Source organism: Lampetra fluviatilis, chromosome 34, assembly GCF_964198595.1.
Source record: "Lampetra fluviatilis chromosome 34, kcLamFluv1.1, whole genome shotgun sequence".
NCBI lineage: Eukaryota > Metazoa > Chordata > Hyperoartia > Petromyzontiformes > Petromyzontidae > Lampetra > Lampetra fluviatilis.
Genome location: NC_136308.1, coordinates 4,198,953 through 4,224,729, shown reverse-complemented (window position 1 = coordinate 4,224,729; position 25,777 = coordinate 4,198,953). Strand labels below are relative to the sequence as shown.

At 48.2% G+C, this 25,777-nt stretch overlaps 2 protein-coding genes across 4 annotated transcripts in view; both read right to left on the bottom strand.

Annotated features, from left to right (window-relative positions):
• The window catches only part of ARHGEF3 (Rho guanine nucleotide exchange factor 3), a 63,232-nt gene extending 53,703 nt beyond the window's left edge, over window positions 1-9,529 (bottom strand). The window contains exons 1-2 of one of the 2 annotated variants that reach the window (XM_078872320.1): window positions 9,333-9,529; window positions 5,334-5,400 (exon numbers count right to left, since the gene is read on the bottom strand). In XM_078872320.1, coding sequence (XP_078728446.1) covers window positions 5,334-5,400; window positions 9,333-9,418 — 153 coding nt within the window. In that variant the 5' untranslated portion in view covers window positions 9,419-9,529. The remainder of the gene's footprint in view (window positions 1-5,333; window positions 5,401-9,332) is intronic. The other variant, XM_078872321.1, reaches the window with a different exon arrangement.
• Window positions 9,530-16,409: 6,880 nt separating this feature from the next.
• Window positions 16,410-25,777, bottom strand: part of IL17RD (interleukin 17 receptor D) — an 88,106-nt gene continuing 78,738 nt past the window's right edge. For both annotated transcript variants that reach the window (XM_078872318.1, XM_078872319.1), the window contains exons 11-13: window positions 25,485-25,669; window positions 23,636-24,971; window positions 16,410-19,043 (exon numbers count right to left, since the gene is read on the bottom strand). In XM_078872318.1, the coding sequence (XP_078728444.1) occupies window positions 18,907-19,043; window positions 23,636-24,971; window positions 25,485-25,669 (1,658 nt within the window). In that variant the 3' untranslated portion in view covers window positions 16,410-18,906. The remainder of the gene's footprint in view (window positions 19,044-23,635; window positions 24,972-25,484; window positions 25,670-25,777) is intronic.

The window sequence follows — 25,777 nt, the reverse complement described above, 5'->3', positions numbered from 1 at the left end:
ACGAGGACCCCACCGAGCTAACTTTTAGCACAACCTCAAATGCTGTCGACTCATGAAGAGGGAATGCTCCGAGTGTTGGTCTTGGCAATGTGATTGATAACGGGATATACACCAGCAGAGATTGCTACGCAAAGCTACGTCGTTAAGGGAGCATTGCAAATGTCTGGGCAAATGGGGCCAGAATTTAGTTTTAAGTACGTCAATGTGGGCGGATGTGGGGGTGCTGTTGTGTCGGTGCATGATGTCCCCAGGGCAGTTGTTGGGTTTGTTTTAATTTACAGATTATCTGGTGTTGGCACGGCTGGATGCGAGTTCAAGAGTTGAGGGATATAGGCACCACTGACAGGTAACAGCTACACCTGTTTGACTGATAAGGGAAGTTTGACATTGGAGGTAGCTGTACCGACACAAGACTAATGCGGAACCTACAACATAGCAAGCGGTCAGCAAGGGAGCCACCAAAACAAATGCTCTGCACTCCTTACAAAACAGTTGTTTTTTTACTAGAATGTAAACTAAACACTGCAATATCTAGCAAACTTTACACGAAAATAAATAAGTCCAGAAGTGCTCCGACAATTAGGTGCTCACAATAACAGACCATTGTGTGAGCATCCTTGTGCGTGCATCAACGGCTGCAGAAAACCGCGCGTGACGCTCTTAAATTATTCACAGCGCGGCTGTCCTCGGCACCTGGAGAAGACGTCACACTGGGGCCCAATTGGTGACTCGAGGTATTAGCAAATTAATAATTGAAGGAGAGGAAAGGAGGGTGACTGCCGTGGATTATCACCACATTTCCAAAGGTACACACGACAATTACAATGTGTGTCCCGGAACACCATGTACCTTGGTACAATTTTAAAGAATAAAAACATACACCGCCCTCCATCATCTTTCACTAAATTGTTGAGGCAAGATGCCAATGTTCTAAGCACATATGGAAATCGCCAAGACGGCCACAGTTTAATGTTTTAGTCTTATGTATATGTGTATGTAATTCAGATCATATTTAGAACTGGGAAAATTACCGGGAATGACAACAACAATTTTTACAAGAAGCCTCTTGATAATTGGTTTTTTACCCTTCCATCTGGCAACAAAATTGACACCTTTTTTACAAGGAGTCATGTTTGCATAGACCACAATACCTGCAGTCATAATGCAAACAAAAACATAACTCTGATAATGTGCACTGTCCTTGGAGTTGATTGGTCCACACCCGAGACAGCTTTCCTTAGAGCCTAGTCTCACATAGGTTGGACCAGATGACGCCAAAAGGCGCACAACTCAAAGACAATGCACCATCAGAGTATGAGAGCTCGGGGTAAGCATTTACACCATTGGAACCTCGATTTAAAGCTTTCGTGATTGCAGGGATTCATCTTCTTGGTTCTTTCGGTAAAGTCACGTAGAAGGGAAGTAATCAAATAATAAAATATATTATGTTTTATTTTTATTATTTTATTACTTCCCTTCTACGTGACTTTACCGAAAGAACCAAGAAGAACATTGGAACCTCATTTGCCAGTAAAAAATATGATAATTGTTTTTTTACTCTTCCATCTGGCAACAAAACTGACACCTTTTTTTACAAAGAAGCCTCTTGTTTACAAATTTTTTTGTAATTTAACTCGTGTCTAAGTTTGCCATTCCTAAATTAATACTTATCTGTAGTGAAATTTGAGCTTTTATAGTTTACTGGCATTAATATTTCTTATTCACGAAAACCACATTCTCTACGATCATCATAAATAAGTGAGAATATCTAGTTTGAGTTTCAAATTATAAGACAGCACTTTTTATAGCACATGTCAGGGCAATGGTTGAATTACCATGTCAGGGCATTGGTTTGAAGTGCCATGTCAGGGCATTGGTTTGAAGTAAAGCCCAGATGGGAGTCCACACCACATCCTGTAGTGACCTCAACGTTTCCCCCTAAGGTTGCCCATCCAAACAATGTATAAATAACCTTGACCTTGCTTAGCATCTAAGAGCAAATAAAACAATGTGCCAAGCTGCCAAGCCTGTGGGTAACTGTAAAGTACAATGCCAAAAAAAGATACACAATTGCTACCATATATATGTAAATATCAACGCAACCGATGTTTTTGGAAAAAGAAAAAAAACGTTCACCTAAAGAGGTCTTGCTTTATCGATCAATTCCTGGGAGAGCATTTGATGCAATTCTCACAAATGATAGCATTGTAAAGCTTATGGAAAAAAGCAAAAAATACACTTTCTCCAGATCAGTCATTTTCTCTCCTGCCATGCCAAATGAAAACTGTTTAGGATTACAGTACACACATGTTGTGGTGGTATTGGCAAATATCCATTACCATTGATTCCAACATTCTCTAAGCCAGCAGTTCTCAACCTTTTTGAGTGTGAACCTCTTATCAACCTCCAAACATTTCACGGACCACCACATGCCACTAGTTATTTGAAATGTGTACATTTCCTTGTTAATGATACTATTTAGATTTTCCGTGGACCCCCTGTGGTAGCCTCGCAGATCACCAGGGGTCCGCTTCTGAAGAGGCTGGACGTATGTGCTGTATGTATGTTGAACTTTTTTCGCACCGTACGTAGCCAATCGTGCTAATCAGAGGTGCGGGACAACATCAACCATATACATACCATTATAATGAAAGGCTTTAGAATGAAGTTTGCTTATACATGTGCATAGATGGCTCAAATTGTATATTGTGACAGTGAATTATTGGAAATTGTGTGCACCAAAGCATTTCATGTTTGCTTTCAATCATGTGAATGGCCTGAGTAAACTCAAGTTGTAGTTACAAAATTGCTGTTAAGAAATGTTATGTTGTGTGTATAATACAGCCAAAGATTTACAATTGTTTTCATAGGAACTGCGTGCAATTAAAAGTAATGAACACGTATATGCGTACATGTACCACGCATAGTGTCCAGAATATATAAAATATGAGCAAAGACTTCAAGCTCATTTGCTTATTTTTCAAAATAACAGATATTAAGAGCATTTCTATTTTTCTGTTGATGATACCTAATAATAACAAACAATAGATTTCAAGACAACCCACACATTAAGGTTGGTGCAACACACTCCTAATATTTAATTGACCTATACTCATCTACAACATGTGCTTGCCTGTTCTAAAAAGTACTATTCCACTAGGTGTACGGAACTTGATCATCCAAGTATTTCCTCCAGATTTCAGAATCAAAATCTTTTAGACTGGAGCAATCAAATGAGATATCAAGTTATTTTTCACAGATATCCAGCAGGACGTGGATTTGTGCAAATGGATTTGCTGACTGCTACTTTATTGCGATATTTTAGTTTGCTGGGTTCCTGCTTTCATTAATGACTTCCATCTAATGGAAAGGTCATCTCGTTTGGCACCATGGCACTTGGAGAACCAAAGGCCATCTCCGCACACTCAATAAAATAAACCAATTCCATTCTATTCTTGCACATGGAAAAACATGTTCAGGAGCTAAATACCAATATCAAGCCCTGCTAGCCACGTGTAGTTTTGCTGCTCTTCCATTGATTTAAGTAGCACAGGCTACAGTGAGTGGTTCACTTTATGGTCCATAATTTTGGCTACGTGGCCACAATTGTACTTTGGCTTGTCTTCGATTTTCCATTCATGAAGATGTCTGTTGATGTTTTATGTGATTAACGGTACACCAGTGTCTTCGCGGAATTTCAAACGAGAAGCAGTGCTGTTCCACTGTTCGCCAGCGTTCTTATCGATCTGGGTAAAATTCGAGGACAGTAACACTGCGATCCCAGAAAGCGAATCGGGAGTCGCCAGCGAGGTACATTATTGAGGTTTAGGTTGATGGGTAGGTTGTTGTTGGAAAGAAAACGTAACTTCTTTGGAGTCTGCACGTCTATGCAGATATTTGGTGGCAGAATGTTTGCCAGAACGGGGATCCAGGCGTTAGCGTCACTTCCAGTGTTCAGGTTATGATGCGGATTGCAATATTGACCAATGCTAGATAATGACTCCAATGCTGAGCAATGCACCTTTGCTCCCAGATGTCACCCAATAGGGTGTCTCAGCATGGGTGTAGAATAAAATTATAAATTTTCACTTCAATAAGCAGTTCCCATTGCCACACAATAGGATGAAACAATTAAGCTAAGTGGACATACTCTGCCATTTTCAAAGACAAGATTTTGTTAATGAATTTTTTTTATTTAGATGGTATAAGGTGTCGCTTTTCATGTCAACATGTATAGTTAAGCACTATCCAAAGCAGGATCCTGGACTCTGAAGTGTTGAAGGTAAAGTTACTAATTCTGTGCAGCTGCATACCTCATTCTGTAGTGGCCAGATTATCAATTCGATGCGAGATGTTAACTACCTCGACTGGTATACAGGAGGCAATGGGTTCCATCCCAACCCTGACGCCTGTATATGTGGGGCTTGCATGTTCTCCCCGTGGCCACGTGGATTTTTCTCCGAGTCCTCTAGTTTTTCCCTCCATTTTAAAACATGCCTTTAGGGTATATGGCTGCTATACATTTCCACATGATAAGCCACTTTGTTGAGCTATCAGTTGTGGCCAGGTCGCTTCAGAAAAAGAGCTATGTAGCTTAGTAGGCCTTACCGGGTAAAATAACAATAAATTGTTTAGTGTAAATATCTTATTTGGTGACCTTCCAGTATAAGTGCTCTAACTCAACCGTCATCCCATCATCAGCATTGTTAAAAGTTAAAGGTTTGTTTAATGCAGGCAAAATCATAATTTACCTTCAGAAATGTTGAAATTGCAAAAAGGACCCATTTTTTGTCATTCAAGGACCACACAACTATATGAATAATTAATTGGGAGGAAAATTGGGCCCAAAGTTGCTTAAAAATGCATCGGTCTACGCAAAAAAATATTGGATCAATATGCACTCGGGATAAGAAACACAACACATTCGCCGATTAAGTTAAAACTGGCCTTCAAAAGGTACTGGAAACATAAAGGATGCGATACAGCAAAGGAGTGAGTGGGTGTACCACAAAGCAAAGAGGGCAGCAAGAGAATGAGGGATGGGTGGGGTGGGGGTGAGAGAGATAAAAATAAAAAGCAGAATTCCATTGCATTGTACATTCAAGAACTAATATAGGCAGCAACTGCGAAAGTAATCCAAGATAACATTGTACTTTTTAGGGCGAAGCAATGAAAACCTTGCTGAATGATTTGCATTGAATACATATTCAAGCTGATAACAAAAATGGTATTCTGGAGCTGGGATGCATGGAAAAGGTATGCCTCTATGTGTTTCATTTCTACCAATGTGGGGGTAGGCATAGCCAGTGTATCTGCATGCCTTGCTCTCTTACCAGTGTGGAGTCAGCATAGGGACCTGGGGTGAGAAAGGTGAAGGAACTTCCCCTTCGGATGGGAGGCCTGCACATTCACGCGTGGAGCAGACAAGGTAAAGGACAAACATCAGCTCTGCACGCTCACTCACATTACGGGCAGTCAAGACGTCACCAGCAGACATTTTATCATTTGTGACTCCTACCGCAATCACTATTTCCTCTTACCAAAATGTAATAAAGACCTAGGTCAGTCAAAATAATGCATGCCATGATGTGTGGCTAAAATTGTATCTTTCGGATGAAATTGTCTTCGGTTTGCATTACTGGTTCGCTCTTCTTTACAGAGTTATATATGGAGGGGAAGAAAGCAAGATGATATTCATTTGAAATTAACATAACAGCCACCCCACCACTCGACCATAACTAAGGCACAAGCCTTTTGGAATTGAGGCATGTTCTATTGCTAGATTACAAAATAATTATAATTAGTTTAAATGAATTAAAGTTTTATCTACAGAAATGAAAGTCTGCGTGTGGTGTAAATGCTCTAGTGTGGTGTGTACCTACTATTGAGCTCACCAAACATGAATGGTATGATTCCTAATACGCCGAGAGCCAAGTCCAGCTCAAAGAGGGGCCTACCATCTTAAAGTTAATATCATCGTAATGAAAGGTGACGCAATTTGTATCTTTACTTCTCTTTTATAGCCACAAAAAAAGTGTTTAACATTGAGATTTTAGCAATCATTAGTTATCCAGGGATTGTTAAAGGTTCACCAACTCTGTTCTCAATTTTTAGCAAATTCGTTCCAACAAGTCCCTGGTGAGTCAATGTCAAATATATTCTCTGGGGATTTGAAACGCACTTTTATTGTGCTCTTGGCTCCATCAAGTTTTAATGTGAAGGGCAGCTGCAAGGGTGACCTTCCCACCATCATCCACCCGGCGCAATAAGATGCACCAGGGGAAATCCTTTATATAAAGCCCAGGGTTTCAGTTGCCTCTAATCCCCACGGGCCACCAATGGCACTGAGTGACAGGCCTGTGTGTTCGCAATAAATAGGAGGCAGGCGCTTGCCGGGAGCAACTGCTTCTTGCCAATAGTTTGAATCAATCGTGGGCCGCGAGCGCGTGCCACTTTCAAGTTGGCACGATGCACTTTTGTTTTGAGAGCCTTTCTTTCGTGTTATTGTGAATGAAAGCAAAAAAACTGAGCGCAAGATGCAGTTAAAGATGTTGATTAGTAGCCACCTGTATCTGTTAAAACGTAACTTTAGACAGTTGGTTATTAAAGGGTAATGCAAAAAAGCCACACGTTTTTAAATATAGTATTTCTACATTAATTATAACATTATATTAATTCAAAGCCAAATGTCAGACCACTGCCGGATGAAGAACCCCCATCCGACATTGTGCGTCATGAGGTTTTGTTTGACCGTACACTACCACAGTGAGCTGTGCAATTTCGTGAAATGGGGGGGGGGGGGGGGGGCGTATGAATCAATTCAGGTGGATGAGTTAATAATGCAATGTGTGAGAAGCACTGAGCCACCCCTCAGCTCTATACACAATATATTGGCATTTGTTCTCATTTGAGCATTTTAACTCTTTCATGGTCCCTAATTACGTAAACACAGCATCATTGGCATCTACTGTTCATCAGCAGCAAACAATCCTGACGGTAAGGATTCTACGGGCATATCGTGTGTATTCTTGTCGTCTTATGACTCATACTTTTTTCCCCTCCACTACCATATTTTTAAACCACGAAATCAATTTTTGGCAAGTGCACCACTCTGTCACAAGCAGCGTACAATAGTCAGTGATTACGTTGGCACAATGAACTAACGCACACCAGCCTCTCCAAAGGATGTCCACACAGCTCCCCCTGTAGGTCTCAACATAGTCTTACACTGGGACAGTGTTGAGCTTGATTTGAAGCTTTCGTGACTGCAGGAATCCATACACTTTGGTTCTTTCGGTAAAGTCACGTAGTTAGAAATATTTATTTTACCGAAAGAACCAAAGAGTATAGCGTTTAACTAACTACAGATTGTCTCAGGGTGCAATTAGACTTATAAAAGGCAGCACTAAGTACTAAGCAATTACATCCATGCTACCCACTTAACTACACCACTAAGCGCAAAATATTACCTATTTAACCCACATTAACCTAAATGGCACGGAGCAGTCTTCACCAGGCAGTGAATTTTTTATATAATAACATTTTTACTTCACACAGTAAGAGTCGATAATACACATGATTTAAAATTAGTTGACGACAAATTTAATTGCAAAATTACCGCATTTACAAGTTTATTTTTACGTAAAAATTAAATGTTGCTAAAGCACCAGGTATGTCAAATTAAAAAAAACGAACATATACATTCAATTGTAAACAAAAGGCAGTTGTGTGTAGACATAAATGTTTTACATCAAGATTGCGTTGGACATTCCGTATATAATCAGATTTCAGGAGAGCGGTTTAACTTGGTCAGTTCACTTTTAAATACAAAAAAAATCACAGCAGTAATCCAGCCCATCATTTCCTTTGCTCGTACAGATTAAGATCTCGAAGTTTAAATGCATCTCAAGACCGTTGACTTTCAAACATAATTAGCGTATGTGAACGCTTTCAAAAAGTCACTATCAACCAGGAGTTAAAATTCCACATTACTAGGGCAGGGGTAAGTGAATGTTACATCATTTAGACACTCGTTTTACTTCAGACAAAAAGTATCCAGCAGAAACGGGGCGATTCGTGTATATACATGCCACTGATTTCTAATTACCATCTTTCTTCTCTAAAGTGTATTGTGATAGTGATGGCTCCATTTGATACGGCGTGTTCAAATATTCAGCAAGTGCATTAAGATCGTTGGGAAATGTAGAGACTTTGAAATAAAATGTTGCTTTCTCTATAATTTCTCCTTCATTTCAATGGTGTATATCCATTTAAAATTGGCATTTTTAAATACCGTATTGTAAACATTAAGCACACAATGACGGATGCTCTTGATTAAACACATTCTTACAATACATGCATCAAATAGTGCAAAATTGATGATTGCACGCGAATTATACAAGTAGCTTAAAGGAACCGACCATTATGTACGGTAAAAAAATGCAGTATAGACGAGACAAAGCTAAATATGCCACGTCAATTCATTACCAAAGCGATTAAATATAACACAAAACCAATAGGTTGATAAGGGGTCCACTACCTGCCTGACAGACAAACAAATCCATCAATGCACTCAAGTATTTATTAATCATTCCAACACCCTACTTACTGCTGAACCATCCTAGAATACGACTCACTAAAACTTTCCTGTAAAAGTGAGCAAATTAACGATTAATGAACGCGTTTATACGTAAAACAAACAAATGAATGACAGCCAATGGACCACCTGAACCAAAGTGTCCCTGAACAATTCACCCAAGTACAGTCGTGGGAACTTATAATGGTGGTAGGTGGATTATTTATCCCCTTCACCCACCAGTTCAGCTATCGCTCAACCTTCGATTAGCACGGTCGGCTACGTACGGTGCGAAAGAAGTTCAACACAGCACGCAGATACATACACGTCTGATGATGATTGGAAACTCAACACAAGACACGTTCTCCTGGCATGTTCGTTACATTAAACCAAATCTGAGGCACGAATATTTACGATTCGTTATTATTGGCCCCATAAAGTCGTGGCCGCTGCAACAATCCCGTAGGGAAGGGGATGCGTGGAATAAAACCGGTGGTATGACGAACACATGGGATTATAGAGCAACGCGTGGGTTTAACAGAGCAATTAAAACTGGTGATGAACTTAAGAATCTGTCCCGATGGTCAAGGAACAACAGCGGATGGGAGGAGGGGTTTGGTGGGAGCAAGCCGAGGAGCGAAGCGCTTTGTGATCGACCAAATCAACGCGTACATCGCCACAACACACACAGATCAATGCGGGACGAGGCATTCATCCAGCAGTAGATGTGTCGTGTGAGATGAGGGCCCCAACTCACTTTCGCGGGTCCTTTATCCGCGGTGTGTCCGCTTCGTGAGGCCTCTCCTCGCACGCCGCTCGGCTTTTCGTTGCTTGAGGCCGCATTTTTAGGGTGAACGTATCGAGACACGTAAAACAATACGCTTAATAGTCGTGGGGTGTTGTGGGTGTTTTTTATGCATAAGGTTACGAACGCCGCCAAACTTTTGCTTGAAACTTAGCAGAGGCGGCAGCGAGGTGGTGGTGGTGGCAGCGGTGGTGGTGGTGGGCGGGGCTTGCGTTCAAAAACAACGGGCGGATTTGAACGGACCAATCAGAGCGCGCCAAACAACCGTTGCCGTGGCGACCGCCCGGGGGGGAAGGCGTTGGACCAATCGTGGCGCGTTGCCCGGCTCGCTGGGCCGTTGACACCAGGACAAAGATCCCTCCCACCCACGAGTGCATAAGTGACGTCACGCATCTAGCGGGGGGAGGGGGGGTCAGACATTTGTGACGAGGGGGGGGGTTTTGAGAAATGTGACGTCACATCAAAATGCGCAACTTTAACTAAATATAGACAACACGTTCTACTTAATTAAATAGACTTTTTAATAAATGTTTTCTCCTACAACATCAGAGTGCAGCGCCACATTAAATACGCACTACAATGACAATAGTTTAAAACGATTTGAAGCAAAATGGAAATATGGTTTGGGGGGGGGGCAGAGCTTTGTGACGTCATATTTGACTTTTTGTGACGCCGTGTGACGAGGTGGGGGGTCAAAAATCGTCCAAAAATCGCGTGACGTCATTTATGGACGATCCCTAACACGTGGTAGTTAGTAGACACCAAGACAACGATCCCACCCACCCACTAGTGCAGCCTGCACTACTAACACGTGGTAGTTAGTTTATGCAGACTGTCCTTATAAATCTCAACGTTCATCCTATAAAGTCCCATCACAAGGGAGAAACACAAACAAATAGACCAAAATTATATTACTATGCAAAACGTTTTTTTTATATTAATTTTGATAATTGATGTCAATGATGCTTCTCATCATGCTATGCTGTCTCTGATCTTGCACCCTTCTGCTGCTGCTTGCTTGATATGTGGATACACACACACCTGTCAACCCCTTATCAGTGCCCTACCTTACTACAGAACAACCTTATTGGTCACCCCGTGGTGGCGGTGGTGCCCTTATAAATCTCAACGTTCATCCCACAAAGTCCCATCACAAGGGAGAAACACAAACAAATAGACACAAACATTCTTTTTTTTGCCCGTATTGAAACGGCTGTACGCCGTATGGACCTGACAACTCAATATCCCTGTACAAGAATACGGGGTAAAGCGTGTGGGTTGACACGGTGTGGGTTCGTAGCGCAGCGCACTAACCGCTGCGCCACCGCTCCCCACAAGACACCAAAGGCGACGTTGACCGACCGGGTTACCATTTGTGTCTACATTTCATAACAAACATAAACACAACTGGAATGTCAATGCATTGATGCGGGTGGGGGAGCAATATGTACCATTACCGAAGCAGACTGTGAAGTAATCCGTCATTGATAATACCTCATGGCAGAGGTGTGGACTCGAGTCATGTGACTTGGACTCGAGTCAGACTCGAGTCATGAATTTGATGACTTGCGACTCGACTTGGACTTGCATAACAATGACTTTGTCCCACCTATGAGATGTGGACTCGAGTCATGTGACTTGGACTCGAGTCAGACTCGAGTCATGAATTTGATGACTTGCGACTCGACTTGGACTTGCATAACAATGACTTTGTCCCACCTCTGCCTCATGGTGCACCTAGCCTGGCACAAGCGCTGTCGTGATGTTGTTTTATTTAGTACGTACTGCCCCGTAATATACCGTTAATGTATATCAATAATAATGCGTATCCACGAGTCCGTTAGCTTCGTTCGTGATACATCATAGCCTAAGTTGACTCACAATTATAATAATTGGATTAACATTTGGGCCTGAAAACCAAAGCCGTAATTAAGGTAACGCTCATGCAAATTACCTGTATTTGGCACACACACACATACACATGGTGTCTTTGTCAGAGTAATTGTCATGTGATGTACAGACAGCCCCTGTTTGTCAATCCACCACACTGGCTCAGTGCTAGATTTAAAGTTTTCGTGACTGCAGGGATCCATACTTTTTGGTTCTTTCGGTAAAGTCACGTGGGTATAAAATAAAATAATAAAATTTGATTATTTAATTTAATTTTATTTAATTTATTTTATACCTACGTGACTTTACCGAAAGAACCAAAGAGTATGGCTCAGTGCTATATATGTACGGTGTGTTGAACTTCACACGTGTGGCAGGGTGGAGGAGGGCAGGCCACACAGACAGGCATTGGAGTGGCACCCAGAGGTTGACAAGTGTGGTACAACTGTAGAGGAGTAAAATGGGGACGTGACGTCAGGTGTGCCGTTCAGTGCGATGACGTCACGTCTCCTAGGGTACTTAAGGGATACCCCGTGACGTAGGCGGGGTCACTGGGGGAACGGGTAAAGTAAGCAGGGTGAAGAGGGAACCAGGGGTAGAGAGAGGGATCGAATAGGGAGTCTGGGGAGAAGCTGGTGGTAGCCGTAGAGGTGCTTCTCTCTCCGCTCGGTGGAGTCGGCAGAGTCCACGATCCGACACGAGAGAGAGAGACCGGAGCTAGCCGGTAGGGACCCACACTCAGAGTAGGACCCCTAGCCCCTGGGAGTTGTGTACCCTGTGTATTATTGATAAGCTTTAATAAACCCTGGCGGAAGCCCTTAACTTACCTCCGTCTACGAGTACGTCCGTCGGAACTTCTCTACACAACGTTCATTTGTATGCACGTCACTTTACTGTCCAAATTGTAGATATGATGTAGTCTATAACGCCTGTCGTACATAACTCTATCCACGAGCTAAGTTTCCCACCTGTCTGGGTTTTGACAAGGATATTCCTGGAATTGACCTTAAAATAAAAATGTGACGTTTCGGGCAATGGCCCTCCTTCACAGCACATCAATTGAAACACTTCGATTGTTAAGCTAATCATACACGCATCTAATCTCGTGTCAGTGTCAGTATATATTGGTATGTTCTATGCTATGGGTTCGTGTGATCCCCCTCCCTGCAGCCACTAGAGGCCGCTACACCGCAATGTTTAAACAATTGACCGCTTAATAGAATCGGCAGGCTGGGCCACAAGCGGGTGCTGGCAACGTGAACACTGATGGGTCATCAGATGGGCTAGTACTTGTGAATGCTTCACAAATCTGGCTGTTGCCTGATGAAGCTAGTTGTAATTACTGGCGAAACGTCGTACTCAGTTTGTAAATGTTGTGGCTTGGCTCTCCAACACACTGGTTTTGCTGTACTCGTAACGAATTGGTATGTTCTGTTTACGTGACAAACCTTACTAATTGCAATACGGCAACAAGCGTTGATCCAATAATACTGGTAGGAACCTCCTGGTTACACCAGCCGACAGGGGATTATTGTGTCCGTCCGTCGTGCATCCAAAAATGGGAGGGGTGGGGCTGGGTGGAGAGGGGAGGGTGGGGCTGGGTGATGGGTGGGGAGGGTGGGGCTGGGTGAGGGGCGGGAGGGGTGGGGCTGGTTGGGGAGGGGCTGGTCACCCCGTGGTGCCCTTATAAAACTCAACGTTTCACCTACTCACGCCGGCTTGTGCCCGCCCTCACAGTCGGCCATATTTGCGGAATACACCACGCCGCCGTTGACCCTGCAGGCCATTGAGCGAGCAACCCAACGTTCCTACCAGCTCCCTCCGCAGGAATGTGTTTATTTGCAAGCGCCCGTTCCGATGCAGACCTTGGACCGAGAGCTGACGCCACTGCCACACGAGACGCTGCAGGGCGACCAGTCAGACCACTCCGACTGGAACGCCTTCCTGTTCGGCGTACAGCGACATTGGGGTTAAGGCGCCGTTGCAGCGAGGCGCCCTCGCAGGTTGACGCGTTGCGTTCCAACGTCTCCGATCGCTTCCAGGAGCTCCTACACTTGTTGTTGTTTACACTATGGGAACCTTATTTGCCAGTAAAAATATGATAATTGGTTTTTTACCCTTCTATCTGGCAACAAAACTGACACCTTTTTACAAGGAGTCATGTTTGCATAGACCGCAATACCTGCAGTCATAATACAAACAAAAGACATAACTCTGATAGTGTGCACTGTCCTTGAAGTTGATTGGTCCATACCCGAGACAGCTTTCCTTAGAGCCTAGTCTCACATGGGTTGGACCAGATGACGCCAAAAGGCGCACAACTCAAAGACAATGCACCATCAGAGTATGAGAGCTCGGGGCAAGCATCTACACTATGGGAACCTCATTTGCCAGTAAAAATATGATAATTGGTTTTTTACCCTTCTATCTGGCAACAAAACTGACACCTTTTACAAGGAGGTGTCAGTTTTGTTGCCAGATAGAAGGGTAAAGAACCAATTATCACTTGTTGTTGTTGCCGTATTGCAGTTTCATTCACGGGGGCAAAGAAGCGAACTTAGCAGCTCGTTGCGCTGCGCGAAGGGCACGAGGCATCTTTGGTCACGAGCCGTGCCGGATGAAGCTCGTGCCGGGGGCTCTAGCACATGTTATAAAGGGGCCCTAAATAAAAAAAACATTTATTATTAAAACACAAATGTTTAACTTGCACATTATTAGAGCCCTCTTTGGGAGCAATACACTTCGCCTCCTATCGCCTTCACAGACTGCTGGAGCAAGTGCAGTTAGCGAGCACCTATTGAAGGCTGGCACGGCACACCAAGGTGGGTGGCCAGCACCACACCGAGCCGCCTTTGTCTCCCTAGTGACGATGTGTACTCATCGCACCCGGTATTCAGTCGAGGCTGAGTCGACCCAGGGGAGGTCCAGGACCGATTCAAAGATTCGTTACCGTGATTGCTAACGAGCTCAGATCGCCGGGTTCGTAGCGCCGTGTGCTAACCACTGCGCCAACACTCCCCCCCACCACCGATCAGCACGGTTGGCTACGTACGGTGTGAAAGAAGTTCGACACACATACACACTCCCCCAGCTGCATGTGTAGTGGTGATACGCGCTGGCAGGAGGGATCGTGAGGCAGCGCGTGGTGATTGGTTACATCGAGTGGATGCTCACATCGCGGTCCGCATAGGCTCCGCCCCCTCGGGAGCGGAGGGCTATGTAAGGCGATGCGCGATGGCACTCGGGGAGTTGGTAACCAGTGAAGACAGAAGACGGAGGAAGAGATAGGCCCTGGGACCCCTAGCCCCGCTGCCCTTGTAAGGAGCGGGGTTCTGAGAGGCTCAGAGGCGAGGCCTTGGGATTCACGGTCCGACGCCCTTGTAAGGGCTCGGGCTGTGTAGCCCAGTGGTCGAGACCCGTAGTCTGACAAGAGGGGTCTGATAGCTCCCCGTAGGGAGAGCGTAGCCGGAGAGCCTGAGTCTAGGCAGAGGTAGGCACGCGTACCCTACGGGAGAGACGGAGTACGACCCAAGCCGGGTGTGCGTAGGGGTCTGATAGCTTCCCGTGGGGAGAGCGTAGCCGGAGAGCCTGAGTCGAGGCAGAGATAGGTGCGCGTACCCCACGGGGAAGACGGAGTACGTGGCCGAGTCAGGCACGTGTGACATAGGTGTTATCTCGGTTGGGACTGTTACGTGTGCAACCGTTGTGAATAAAGAGTGCTGCCCCGTCAACTCGTCTCCCGCCAATATTGAAGATATTACACATGACAGCCAGCCACAGCAAGCGGAGGCGTCCACGAAGCTACGGGCAGTGACACGGCCCAGGGGACAGCGCCACTAATTGCAGAGGTTCACAATGCCAGGGTCGCCTTCATCATTACCGTGAGTGTCATCACCAACATTCACGATGCGTCGCAGTAAACGTTGAAAGATCTCCATGGGCAAGAGGAGGCCATCGCGTGCCGGCATCAGGGTCCACATTTGTCAAATGCGCAAATTACTCAATTCGGGATTATACTCCACAGTGATCGCCCCCGCTACTTGTCAGACAAATGTCCCCAGGTCACTCTTGCAAATGAGACTCATCCTGACCTCTTGAGTAGACTAAACACAACTCTTGTTGAACCATTGGCCGAGTCGTCCTGAATGGCCCCGATCTCAAAAGGTCAGCAGGGTTCATCCTCGAATTGGTGACCACCAGAGCTTGCCAGTTCGTTGTCGGCATGGCGTTGTGCGGTGACCAGGGGATGGCAAATGCGACTCATCCTGGCGCCTCTTGAACTCTCGCCTGGTGAAATAAACGTCACTGAAAATGTTGACCGAGTCACCCTGGAGGGCCCCCCCCCAATGTTGACCAAGTCACCCTGGAAGGCCCCCCCCCCTCACCCCCCGATCTCGAGCACGTGTGAGGGGATTCGGGATCGATGTGTCCCGCGCCGCGAGATGAGCGGGTGCCCAAACTGGCAGTACAAAATCAGAATGTTTATTCATAACTCTGTTTCACAGATGTCGAGTACAGCTGTGAGACTCAACGGGCATGGGTGGTCTAGCCAGCCGTGGTGTCGGGGTCACGACCATCCGCATAGAATCTACGAAACAAGATGGACCCAAACAATGGAATGGAGTGAAATATAAAAAAAAACATTAAAGATAGCTGTAAGGACTGAATAGTGACGGAAGAAGAGAGATGGAAGGTTCATACCTGTCAACCCCTTATCAGTGCCCTACTGCATTACAGACCAATTCAGACCTCATTGGTCACCCCGTGCCCCTATAAATCTCAACGTTCATCCTAAAAAGTCCCATCACAAGGGAGAACCACAGACAAAAACATTTGCCCGTAATGAAACGGCTGGAACGCCATATGGCCCTGGAAACTCAATTTCCCTGTACAAGAATACGGGGTAAACCGTATGGGTTGACAGGCATGAAGGTTACACAAATTTGGAGAAGATTTTGTACATCGACCAACCACGGCAGCACGTTGGATGAGAAATCGTGATGAAACCAGCGTCGCTCATCAATCAGGGGACTGGAACTGCGGGTGTATGCAGCCACTAGAAGAGATGTCTTCTCCGGGTATTCAATGATTAAGCTTCACAGGAGCATTCATGAAGAACAGGTGAAACAACAACAAGTGTTCATACAAAGCGTTTGTTTAATGGTCGTTTAAAAACAAAGCAACAAAGAATTTGCCACGCTTGAAATAAACCGACAAAAAGTTTATTACCATATTCATCAAAGGAGCGATACGATTTTTAACGCCAGTCGCAAATAATGTAATTAGTGTTGACTAAAATGTCAGTCAGCCCTTTCTTTATATCAACTGCAGTTAAGGAGTTTAACGACTCAAAAACGATCAAACTGTGCACGAACTAGCAGCACGACACGTCAGATGTCTACGGAAGCTAACACCCACTGGTGTTGAGAACACTTGCCACTGTTTAGTTATTGACAGTCTTCGCGGTGCCGGAGGTCACCGGTGGGGGTCACCCGTGCAACCTCGATTCATTTCAACCGTCGCCAAAGATGATAACGCTGCTTTCACTGACAATTTTTTTTTTCTATGGGCCATTTCGCACAAGACGTCCAATTGTGGACATCGCTCGCCACACTTACACAACCGTAATCCACGTTGTTCCCACATTTCCAGCCCATCCCACTCCCCCCCCGCCCCCGATTACAAAAACTCCATCTTCTCTTTGGTTGTCCATCTGTAGACCACACTTTGTTAAAATTTCAATAAAAGGTTAAGACAACAAACAAATTGTAGGTCGGCATTCTCAACGACAAGTAAGGCCCTGTGCAGATAGGGGAAACGGGGCCCTAGTTGCAACTCTGGTCCTGGAAGATGGAACTTACGGGTGCCCATAAACAAGGGGGCATAACTGACACAGCCCCTAAATATTAATTCATCTAACACTGTATGCATGTTGCATTTCTTTCGTACCGTATGCAGCCAACCGGTGGCAATCAGAGGTGTGATATGGCTGCGTGTATCATCGGACACACGGCGAGCAGCCACAGTGGTTCCCCGTGGCGTTGAGTCATTGCTGACGAGTTAAACTGCCGCCCCCCCACAGTGCACGTACGCGAGATGCTCGGAAAAGCGGTGGCGAAGATCTTTCTCCTGCGTCATTCGCCCTCTCGCGCTGCGTGCACTTTCCCCGCATTACGCCCACACGACTTTCCCCCTCCCGCCGCGCCAGCGATTGCTTTCACGCCGCTAAATGACGAACTGCGGGAGGTGTGTGCAATCACGTCTTGCCGATTGCCCTAACATCTGGGGGCGCGCGTGTGCAGTCACGTGCTGCGTAGCTTTGGCTAAATGCAACGCAGACTGATGTCTTGTATGGGAACGCACACAAAGTATACTTCATCGTGTTCATTGGCAACAATGAGCATTTGCTGTGTGAAGGAGCTATAGTGGGGGACGACGACGGAGCGTTCTTAACGTAATAAAATGCGAAGGGGAAGAGTAGTGCCCTCGAACATCTTGCTCAGTGCACTGCTGGTGGAAGCCCCCCACCCCCCTACTAGAGGGAGCTCTGTAGAACACCTCTGGAGCGAATTTGGCCTAATCTTCCAGACCAGCCAAACGTCTTTGAAGAGGTGGGAGTACCCACACTTTACCCCACCACACCACGTGACCATGTGCTTGGTGGATAAAGGTGGGGGAGGGGGGATATACAAAACACCTCACCAGCAACCATTCATATATCGGATTTTTTTTTTACACGTTTGCAATTTTCCTAAGCGATGGATCTCTCTTATACTCCCACGGTCTAAATGTGTCTCGTGATATTGCACTCATTAATTTTGGCAGTCGCCTGCTTACAGGTCTATAGGGTCCAGATTAATCAGAGTTGTACGTTGGCTGGCTTAAAAGACTCTTTGGAACACCGTCTGATGGAACAGGCGTCCCATTACCAAACGCAGCCGTAGGCAAATCCTTGCGACCACTCCCGCAGCATCTCCGTTAGCTCAATTGGAATGTGCGGGGAACTGCAAACGACACTGGAGATGCATCTGCGTCTTATACTCCACGTGAATTGTCACTGCGCCTGTGCTCTCTGAACCCCGGGAGAGGTTGTGCGTGTTCAGCTAGGTGGCAGGCGCACACCTGCCGATTGCTGAAGGCATGCGGGCTGGCCACTCGCCAACAATGAGCCAGGGCTATGTTTTAGGGTCACCTATTGGTCCATGTCAGGCAAATATATATATTTTTAAAGGGACCGCAGATCCCACCCCCACTCACCCAACCCCAGTTAGACAAGGAATTTCGTTACACTTGCAGAAGTTACGTATAAAATAATACTTCTCTTATCAATATACTGTAGTACTGTGATAAAGTATACAATCGTAATATTACAAGGACTCTATTACTTTATTTACACTCACACCGAACGACATTCTCTGGAACCCCCTACCCCCGCCACCCCAACCAAAAAAAATAACAATATATAAAACAAGCATTTTACAAAACTAAATTTTAACGGCAAAAAAAAAAAATCTCTAAAAAATATTTCTTAAAACAGAAAAAAATTGGAGAGTTAACAAATAAATTTGTGTTTAAATTAGAAACGAGTGGGTGGGGGGGAGGAGGAGGAGGGAGGGTTTTTTTGCCGAGACAATCATTAGCTCTGCTGGGCGATGCTCAGCGAGGGCGCGCTCATGTCCAGGCGGAGTTTCTCCCACTCAGACGCGGCTCCTTTGAGCGGCTGCTGATGCTGCTGTTGCTTGAGGAGCTTGGGGATGGGGGGGTCCTCTTCTCCTGCAGCCGGGGACAAAAACAAACCAGGCAGGCCACCGTCAGCATAGACTGACGTGAACAATTTTCACCACCACCATAATCATGGCTTTGAAGATTGTTTTTTTTATATTTAAGATGGTGCAATTCATCTCAATTGCAAGGCCGCGTTGTCAGCCAAAGGCAGGGCAGCACAATCTGTTGGACTGTACTATGCTCCAGTCGTACAATGCATCCTGCCTACACGGACCGGTACAGACCAGCGTGGTGAAGTATGGTCAAATAAATTCCACTGCCCCCATGGCATTGGGAGGAGGGCCCTCAACTTGCAACGCATTGACAAGTGCCGCATGTGTAGACATGTACGACTCATGTAAATAATGTGAACACTTTGTGGCAAGTGATTCCGATCAGTTTGTTGTGGCCACATTTTTGTAAAGATTTACAAAAAAATATCTGTGGTTGAAGCTAAGTGGATCTATGCATATCGTTATAACTCATGCAATATATGTTGTCTTTAAAAAAAAGTGTAACATTTTACAAGGTTTTGGATTGATCATTAATTCAGTTTTTCGTGATCTTGGGTTTTGTGCAAAAAAACATCTGGAAACTTCGGTACTTATCACGACACAGTGAAAATATTCACACAGAGCAATGTATTCTGTGCATAAGAATTTCAGAAAAACAATAACACATTCCTGCGCTGTACAAACACGATCACAGAATTATCAAGGGTCACGGAAGTTACACGTGCGTTTTTCGAAATCCCCTCACAAAGCCGAGGAGTGCCTTGTCCAAGCGACGCAGTCTTTGTTATGTCAATCACCGGTAAATCACTGGCCACCGTCGACAATCAGAACCCGCAGACGCAGCGCACTTCGCTGACTCCACACGCAGGTGTGCCCAGCTTCACTTGCCCCCGGGAGGTGACATGGGGGGGGGGGGGGGAGCCGAGCGTGACACGGCACAGAGGGCGTGCGTGGGGAGATGAGGGTGAGGACGATGTGCGGATGACGGACACCAGTGTCAGGCTAGCGCTGAACCGCGGGCTCGGGCATCGTGGAGAAGTGGCCCGCGTCCATTGTTTCCCAAGCCTCTCTTTCTCCGAAGCAGCTCGCGGTGCATTCGTTCACGAGCGTGAACAGATTGCCACCTATGCTCGCGATGCACGCGTCGAATAGGGAGCGCGAGAATCAACCGATTTCAACTCTTACATGTCGCGCGTAAAATTTATTGGCGTGGCCCCGACTGCAGGCGCTGCATTCGCCACAGCGGTAAAAAGCAAAAAAATTAAGTGTCAAAATCTTGAGTCGAATTGTGACCCCCGATTCGTGATAATTCGTCCAATCGCAAAGGGGATTCACTTAACAGGCTGTTGGGGCAAGTGCTGTTAAGCGTGCACCTATGAATGGCCAGCACGCCACATGAGGTGGGGTGGCCAGCACCACGCCCGGCCGCCTTTGTCTCCACAGCGGCGATGATTTTATACATCGCACCAGGTACTCATTTGAGGCTGAGTCGATCTAGGAGTGGCCCAGGACCGGTTCAGATCATCGTCACTGGTGTTGGCGAATCGAACTCGGGTCGCCGGGGTCAGAGTGCAGCGCGCTAACCGCGACGCAAAATATCGACTCCTACACACACACAACAGGGTGTGTGTAGAGATGTGGGTTGGGGGGGGCGAGCTGTTGACACACAGGAGGAGGAGGAGTAGGAGCTCGTGACAAGCAGCAGGGATGGGGGAGTCAGTAGATTTACAGGCGACTGAACGAGACAGCCCCCTTGGAAGGGATGGCCGTCTCCCATTAATGTCAGAACATCTGCACGAGTTTTTGTGGCTGATGCAGGTGTGTGGCATTAACCGCATCGCCCCAGCCTCCCTTCGCAGAGGTCGTTTCATCTCAGCAGCCCTGAGGCCACCCCCAACCTCCTCCAGAGGGGCACACCCCCCCCCCCTTTCTCTACGCACTCGCACGCGATTGTTATTTACTCTGCCATTAATCAGGCCGCCATCCGAAACGGCGGCCTTTAACCTTGACCGACGGCGGCGCATCGGTCAAGCAGTAGCCACGACAGTTTCTCCGACCGCCTCGGCCATTTGTCCACGCTCGCTGGCCGACGAAAAACTCAGATCCGTTGTAGTTGTTCGACCGTGCAGCTTCGCAACACGGTTATCGACGGGACGAAAGATCACGCGATTTAATGAAGAATAAAATGCGTGTGGTGTATTGTAATCAACTGACCATCGGATGTGCACTGCACCACTTATCAAATGGACATCTACACACAGCATTCCATCATGTGACAGTTGTGCCCAGAGTAAATATCATTAATTAAAATTATTAAACGCATCGATAAACTACCAGGGTGTAGTAACACGCTGGGGGCCTTACCACAATCTTGCCCGGATGCATCAAGTAAATGCGTCCCCCACCACTTAAAAGAATCGAAAGCGTGGTTTGCCGGCAAATATTTCCCCGCTCCTTTATCTCGGCGAACACCGCCTGGAATTATCTTAAAACACGAAACGGACCGTTACGTCTGTTCTTCACAAAGTGAGACACAAACAAGGGCTCCCTCCCCACCAACCCCTCTTTGATCGCGGCCCGCTTCTAATTTAACGTCGTACGAGGAGGGGGGGGGGTGGTAAGGGGATATGGTGCCCGAGGCAGGCGTTTAGTAACTCCAGAAAATGGTCGTGGCCATCTACGGCTCTGTGTCACCGCTCGCTAGCGCAGAGCGCTACGTCGCTGCAGGCCAGAACACAATACGGGCGGACGAAGCCGCGGCACCGGACGGAGCCCCCCATTATTCTGATCCCTTTGCCCCCAGTTCAAAGTCAAGCCTCGTAATGGTGCAGGCACCGACGGTAAGGAGGCGGAGGGGCGTTGGGGGGCGAGGGAGGCGGGGGGGGGGCGGTTTGGGGAGCGGAGATGAAAGGAGGTTGCTAATGGGCTCTCGCTCGAAAGCAACAAAGAGAAATGTCCAAACGCGAACAAGGCCAGAAGCATATGGGGGTCACCGTTCCGCACGTCCGATCAGCACGGTCGGCTACGTACGGTGCGAACGAAGTTCAACACGCAAACGGTATATAGACGCGGAATCAAGGATGCCGATCCGGAGCAAGAGGATGTCGTAAGAGATTCCTCTGTGCAGACGGAGATTCAAATGGACACGAGATAGCGCTTCAGGAGTAGTTTGTACATTGATGGAATTCACTTTGTTTGATCAGTGTGGGCAACACATTCGATGTGTGTGCGGCACAGCACAGTTAGATGTTTTGATAGACTACTTCACCTCCACAACGAGGTGGATTTTTAAAGCTCTTTTTCAAATATTTGCGTCTTTTTAAAAGACCTAAACCTAAAGGCGTTCCCGAGGCCTGATATGAGTTTGTTTTAATCAATGTTCAAATTTAATAAAGCTTGGTAAAAATGTAAGTTGTAACAATGCATTGATTTGTTGATTTATGTAAACTTTGCGCGTGAGAATGAATGTTTATCGATTCATGTTTGTTGTAATAGGTAATCGTGACCCCCGCAGTGAGCAGTGCCCGCCACATTCACAGTGACCTTGCAAAGAACATTGACTCTCGACTCAAATCACGACCCGAAATCTCGACGATTCATGGACTCCACCTGTTGTGAAATATGAAACAATACTCTGAAAGATTCTAGATAATTATTGCATCAAGTTTTCCACCAATATTGAAAAGATTCTACATGAGAGAAGCATTACTTAGAAAACATCACGAACAATAGCACACGACGTGTGTTTCCATCATGTACTCAAAACACATGAGCTAGTGGTCCCAAACCAACTATTTCTCTTCTTGGTACAACTCTGGATATCAAACATGTTTGTTGCAAAAAGAATATTTTTTTTCTGAAAACCTCGTCATTTTAAGGGAGCTTGTGCCCAATCTGGCGAGATCTAAGCGTGTTTGAGAGCCTGCAAAAGTGCTTGGATGGGCGACCACCACGCACACAACCGGTTCTCATATTGCCTGCAGGGTTACGTGCTAGGCAGCAGAGGGCAGTACAGCAGAGAGAGTTATTGGACTGTACTTTGACGCTGCCACACCCATAAATCCATCGTCACAAACCCGAACTGACCGGCACGGTAAAGTACACGAAATCAATTAATCAGAGTTTTTGATTAGCTCCCATCACCCAGTACAACAATGCTTTGTGATGAAGTGGGGAGGCTCTCATCCAGCAGTAGATCGACAAACATATTCGTAGACACTATGTAAATGCAGAAGAGAAGTTTTTATGTATTTGGAACGGGATGCTGCCCCCCCCCCGCCCGCCCCCCCAGTTCTAAAGAAATGAGTTGTCAATCCTGACGATTTTAAAGTGCACAGCTCCCAGCGGCTTGCTAACATCGGAAGGAAGAACGTTCCAGACATCCGCAGAAGCGCACGTGAAAGCGAGCGATGCGGTGGCCGTCTTCGTTCGACGGTTAACCGAAAGCCGCTGAGGAATTTGGCAAATTTACCCCCAAAAATTGGTAACATTTGCCAAATTTGTTACAATAATACCGCCGCATTTCAGACGGGACCCTGCGGTCGCTGCTGGCAAACCGAACCGCGACGCTCCGAGCGTTCGCCTCACCGAGCCCCGAGGACGAGGAGATGCTGCCCGTGGTCGAGTCGGTCTCGCCGGGCTCCGGCGCCAGCAGGGGCAGCGCCGACTCGTGCTGCAGCGAGGGCAGCGAGGGGCCCTGGGCCAGGGAGGGCAGCGACGCGCCCCGCGTCAGGGACGGCGGCGCTTCGTAAATCCCCGAGTCGCGCAGCAGCCGCAGGGCCTGCCGGTCGGGGGAGCCGCACGCGTCGCGCCGGGGCGGCAGCAGCGGGGACGCCAGCGCCGCCTCCCCTCCGCGCGCCTCCGCCGAGCCCGGCCCCGCATGCCTCCCCTTGGCTCCCGCGTCGCTCCCCTCGTCGTCGTCGTCGTCTTCGTCTCTCTCTTCCGCCCGGGGCGCGTGCCGGATCACGGGCACGCTCAGCAGGCCGCCCGCTCGCGCTCTGCAGCCGCCGCCGCCGACGACGACGGACGGGGTGCCGCCCCCGCCGCACGCGCCGAGGTCGCGCGACGCCGCCGAGCCGCCCCCCGACCGTGCGGCGGCGCGGCCGTAACCGTAACCGCGCGTCGCTCGCCCGCACGCGGCCCTCGGCGCCTGCACGCAGCCCCGCTCGGCCGAGATCCTCTCCATCCCGTCCCGGCCGCGCCGCCTGTGGCTCCACCCTATGGCGCCCGCCGGCCCCGCCCCCTCCTCCTCCCTCTCTGACGCGGCGCTCGACGGCGGCGGCCGCGTCGCGTCCACGTGGCCCGGTGCCCGCGGCGGCGTGCACTGCCGCTGGAACCAGTCGGGCGTCTGCCGGATGTAGCTGTGCACGTCGGCCACGGCGTCGGCCAGCGCGCGGCCCGCCGCCGCTGACCGCAGGAGGCCCTCGGCGTCGAGCTGCCGCTGCTGCGGCGCCGCCGCCGTCACCTCCGCCGCCGCCGTCTCGCCGTCGCGGCCGGCGTGCAGCCGCTCCACGAGCTGCGGCAGCGCCTCAGGGAGGCGGAACTTGGTGCCCGGCAGCTCGAGGACGGCCGGCGCGTCCTGCTCGCTGGAGTAGTCGAAGTAGACGCCGAGGACGCGGTCGCCCGCCCCCGCGCGCTCCCCGTCGGCGCCGCCCGCCGGGGCCCTGTGCCGGCGCAGGTGTTCGGCAATCATGGGCACCGCCGCGATGAAGAGGTCGGCGAGGCCCTGGCCGGAGCGGCGGCGCGCGCCCCTCCCGGCGTGGGCGCCCCCCGCCCCCCGGTGCCGTCGGCGCTTGTCCACGAAGAACTTGAGGCCCTTGGAGCAGACGACCAGGATGAAGTCGGACTCGTTGATCTGCCGGTCGAGCCAGTCCAGCTTGCCCTCGGCGCTGATGATCAGCTGCTCCCACAGGTCGACGCTCACCTGAAAGTAAAGTGGGGGGGGGGGGGGGTTGGAGCCACGTCGTGCCACTGCGTCAACGGCGGGTGGGTTCAGTCGTTCGTTCACCGAGTGCGAGGTGGTCTCACTTCTGCGAGGTGGCAGCGGGGAATTGGGTTGAGTCCACGGGTGACTAATTTGGTTGGACCGCACTCCTGTGACCCACCCACGTGCCAAACACCCACGAGGCGGAACTGGCCAAAAGCATCCCGGTCGCGATTTTAGGGAACGGCACGTGCGGCCGTTTGACCCACCGCACGTAACATTTTACGAATCGATTCCTGCAGAGAATAAATCGTGACCCCCCCCCCCGATGGAATTGCGAGGGAAGTCATTGATTACATGCCTCGTGACCATCGTGGGGAGTGCGTGTTTGGGTACGAGGGGGGGGGGGGGTGGGTGGGCGGGCAGGCGGTTTTGATCGGTGGGGGAGAGGTGATCGCGCGTCTGGATCAGTGAAACGCTCGCTTGTCTAGGCCGGCTGGCTCGCTCTCTCACCCTGCAACCGGCGCACTCCTGCAGGAAGCGTGCGAGGTGGAGCACGGCGCTCGTGTGCTTCTGCCCGTCGCGGCCCGAGTAGCAGAGGAAGATCTTGGGGCGCGAGCGTTCGCCCACCGCTCCCACGAACTGCGAGCAGACCTCCGAGCTCTCGTCGTCCGTGAACTCGTGGTAGCCTCCCTCGGCTGAGACGGGGGACGAGGCGAGGGGAACGGGGCGAGCGGGGAGGGGAACGGGAGAGGTGGACAGGGCCAAAGTGAGTGAGCGGCGATCGGGAAGATTGTGATGGTGGA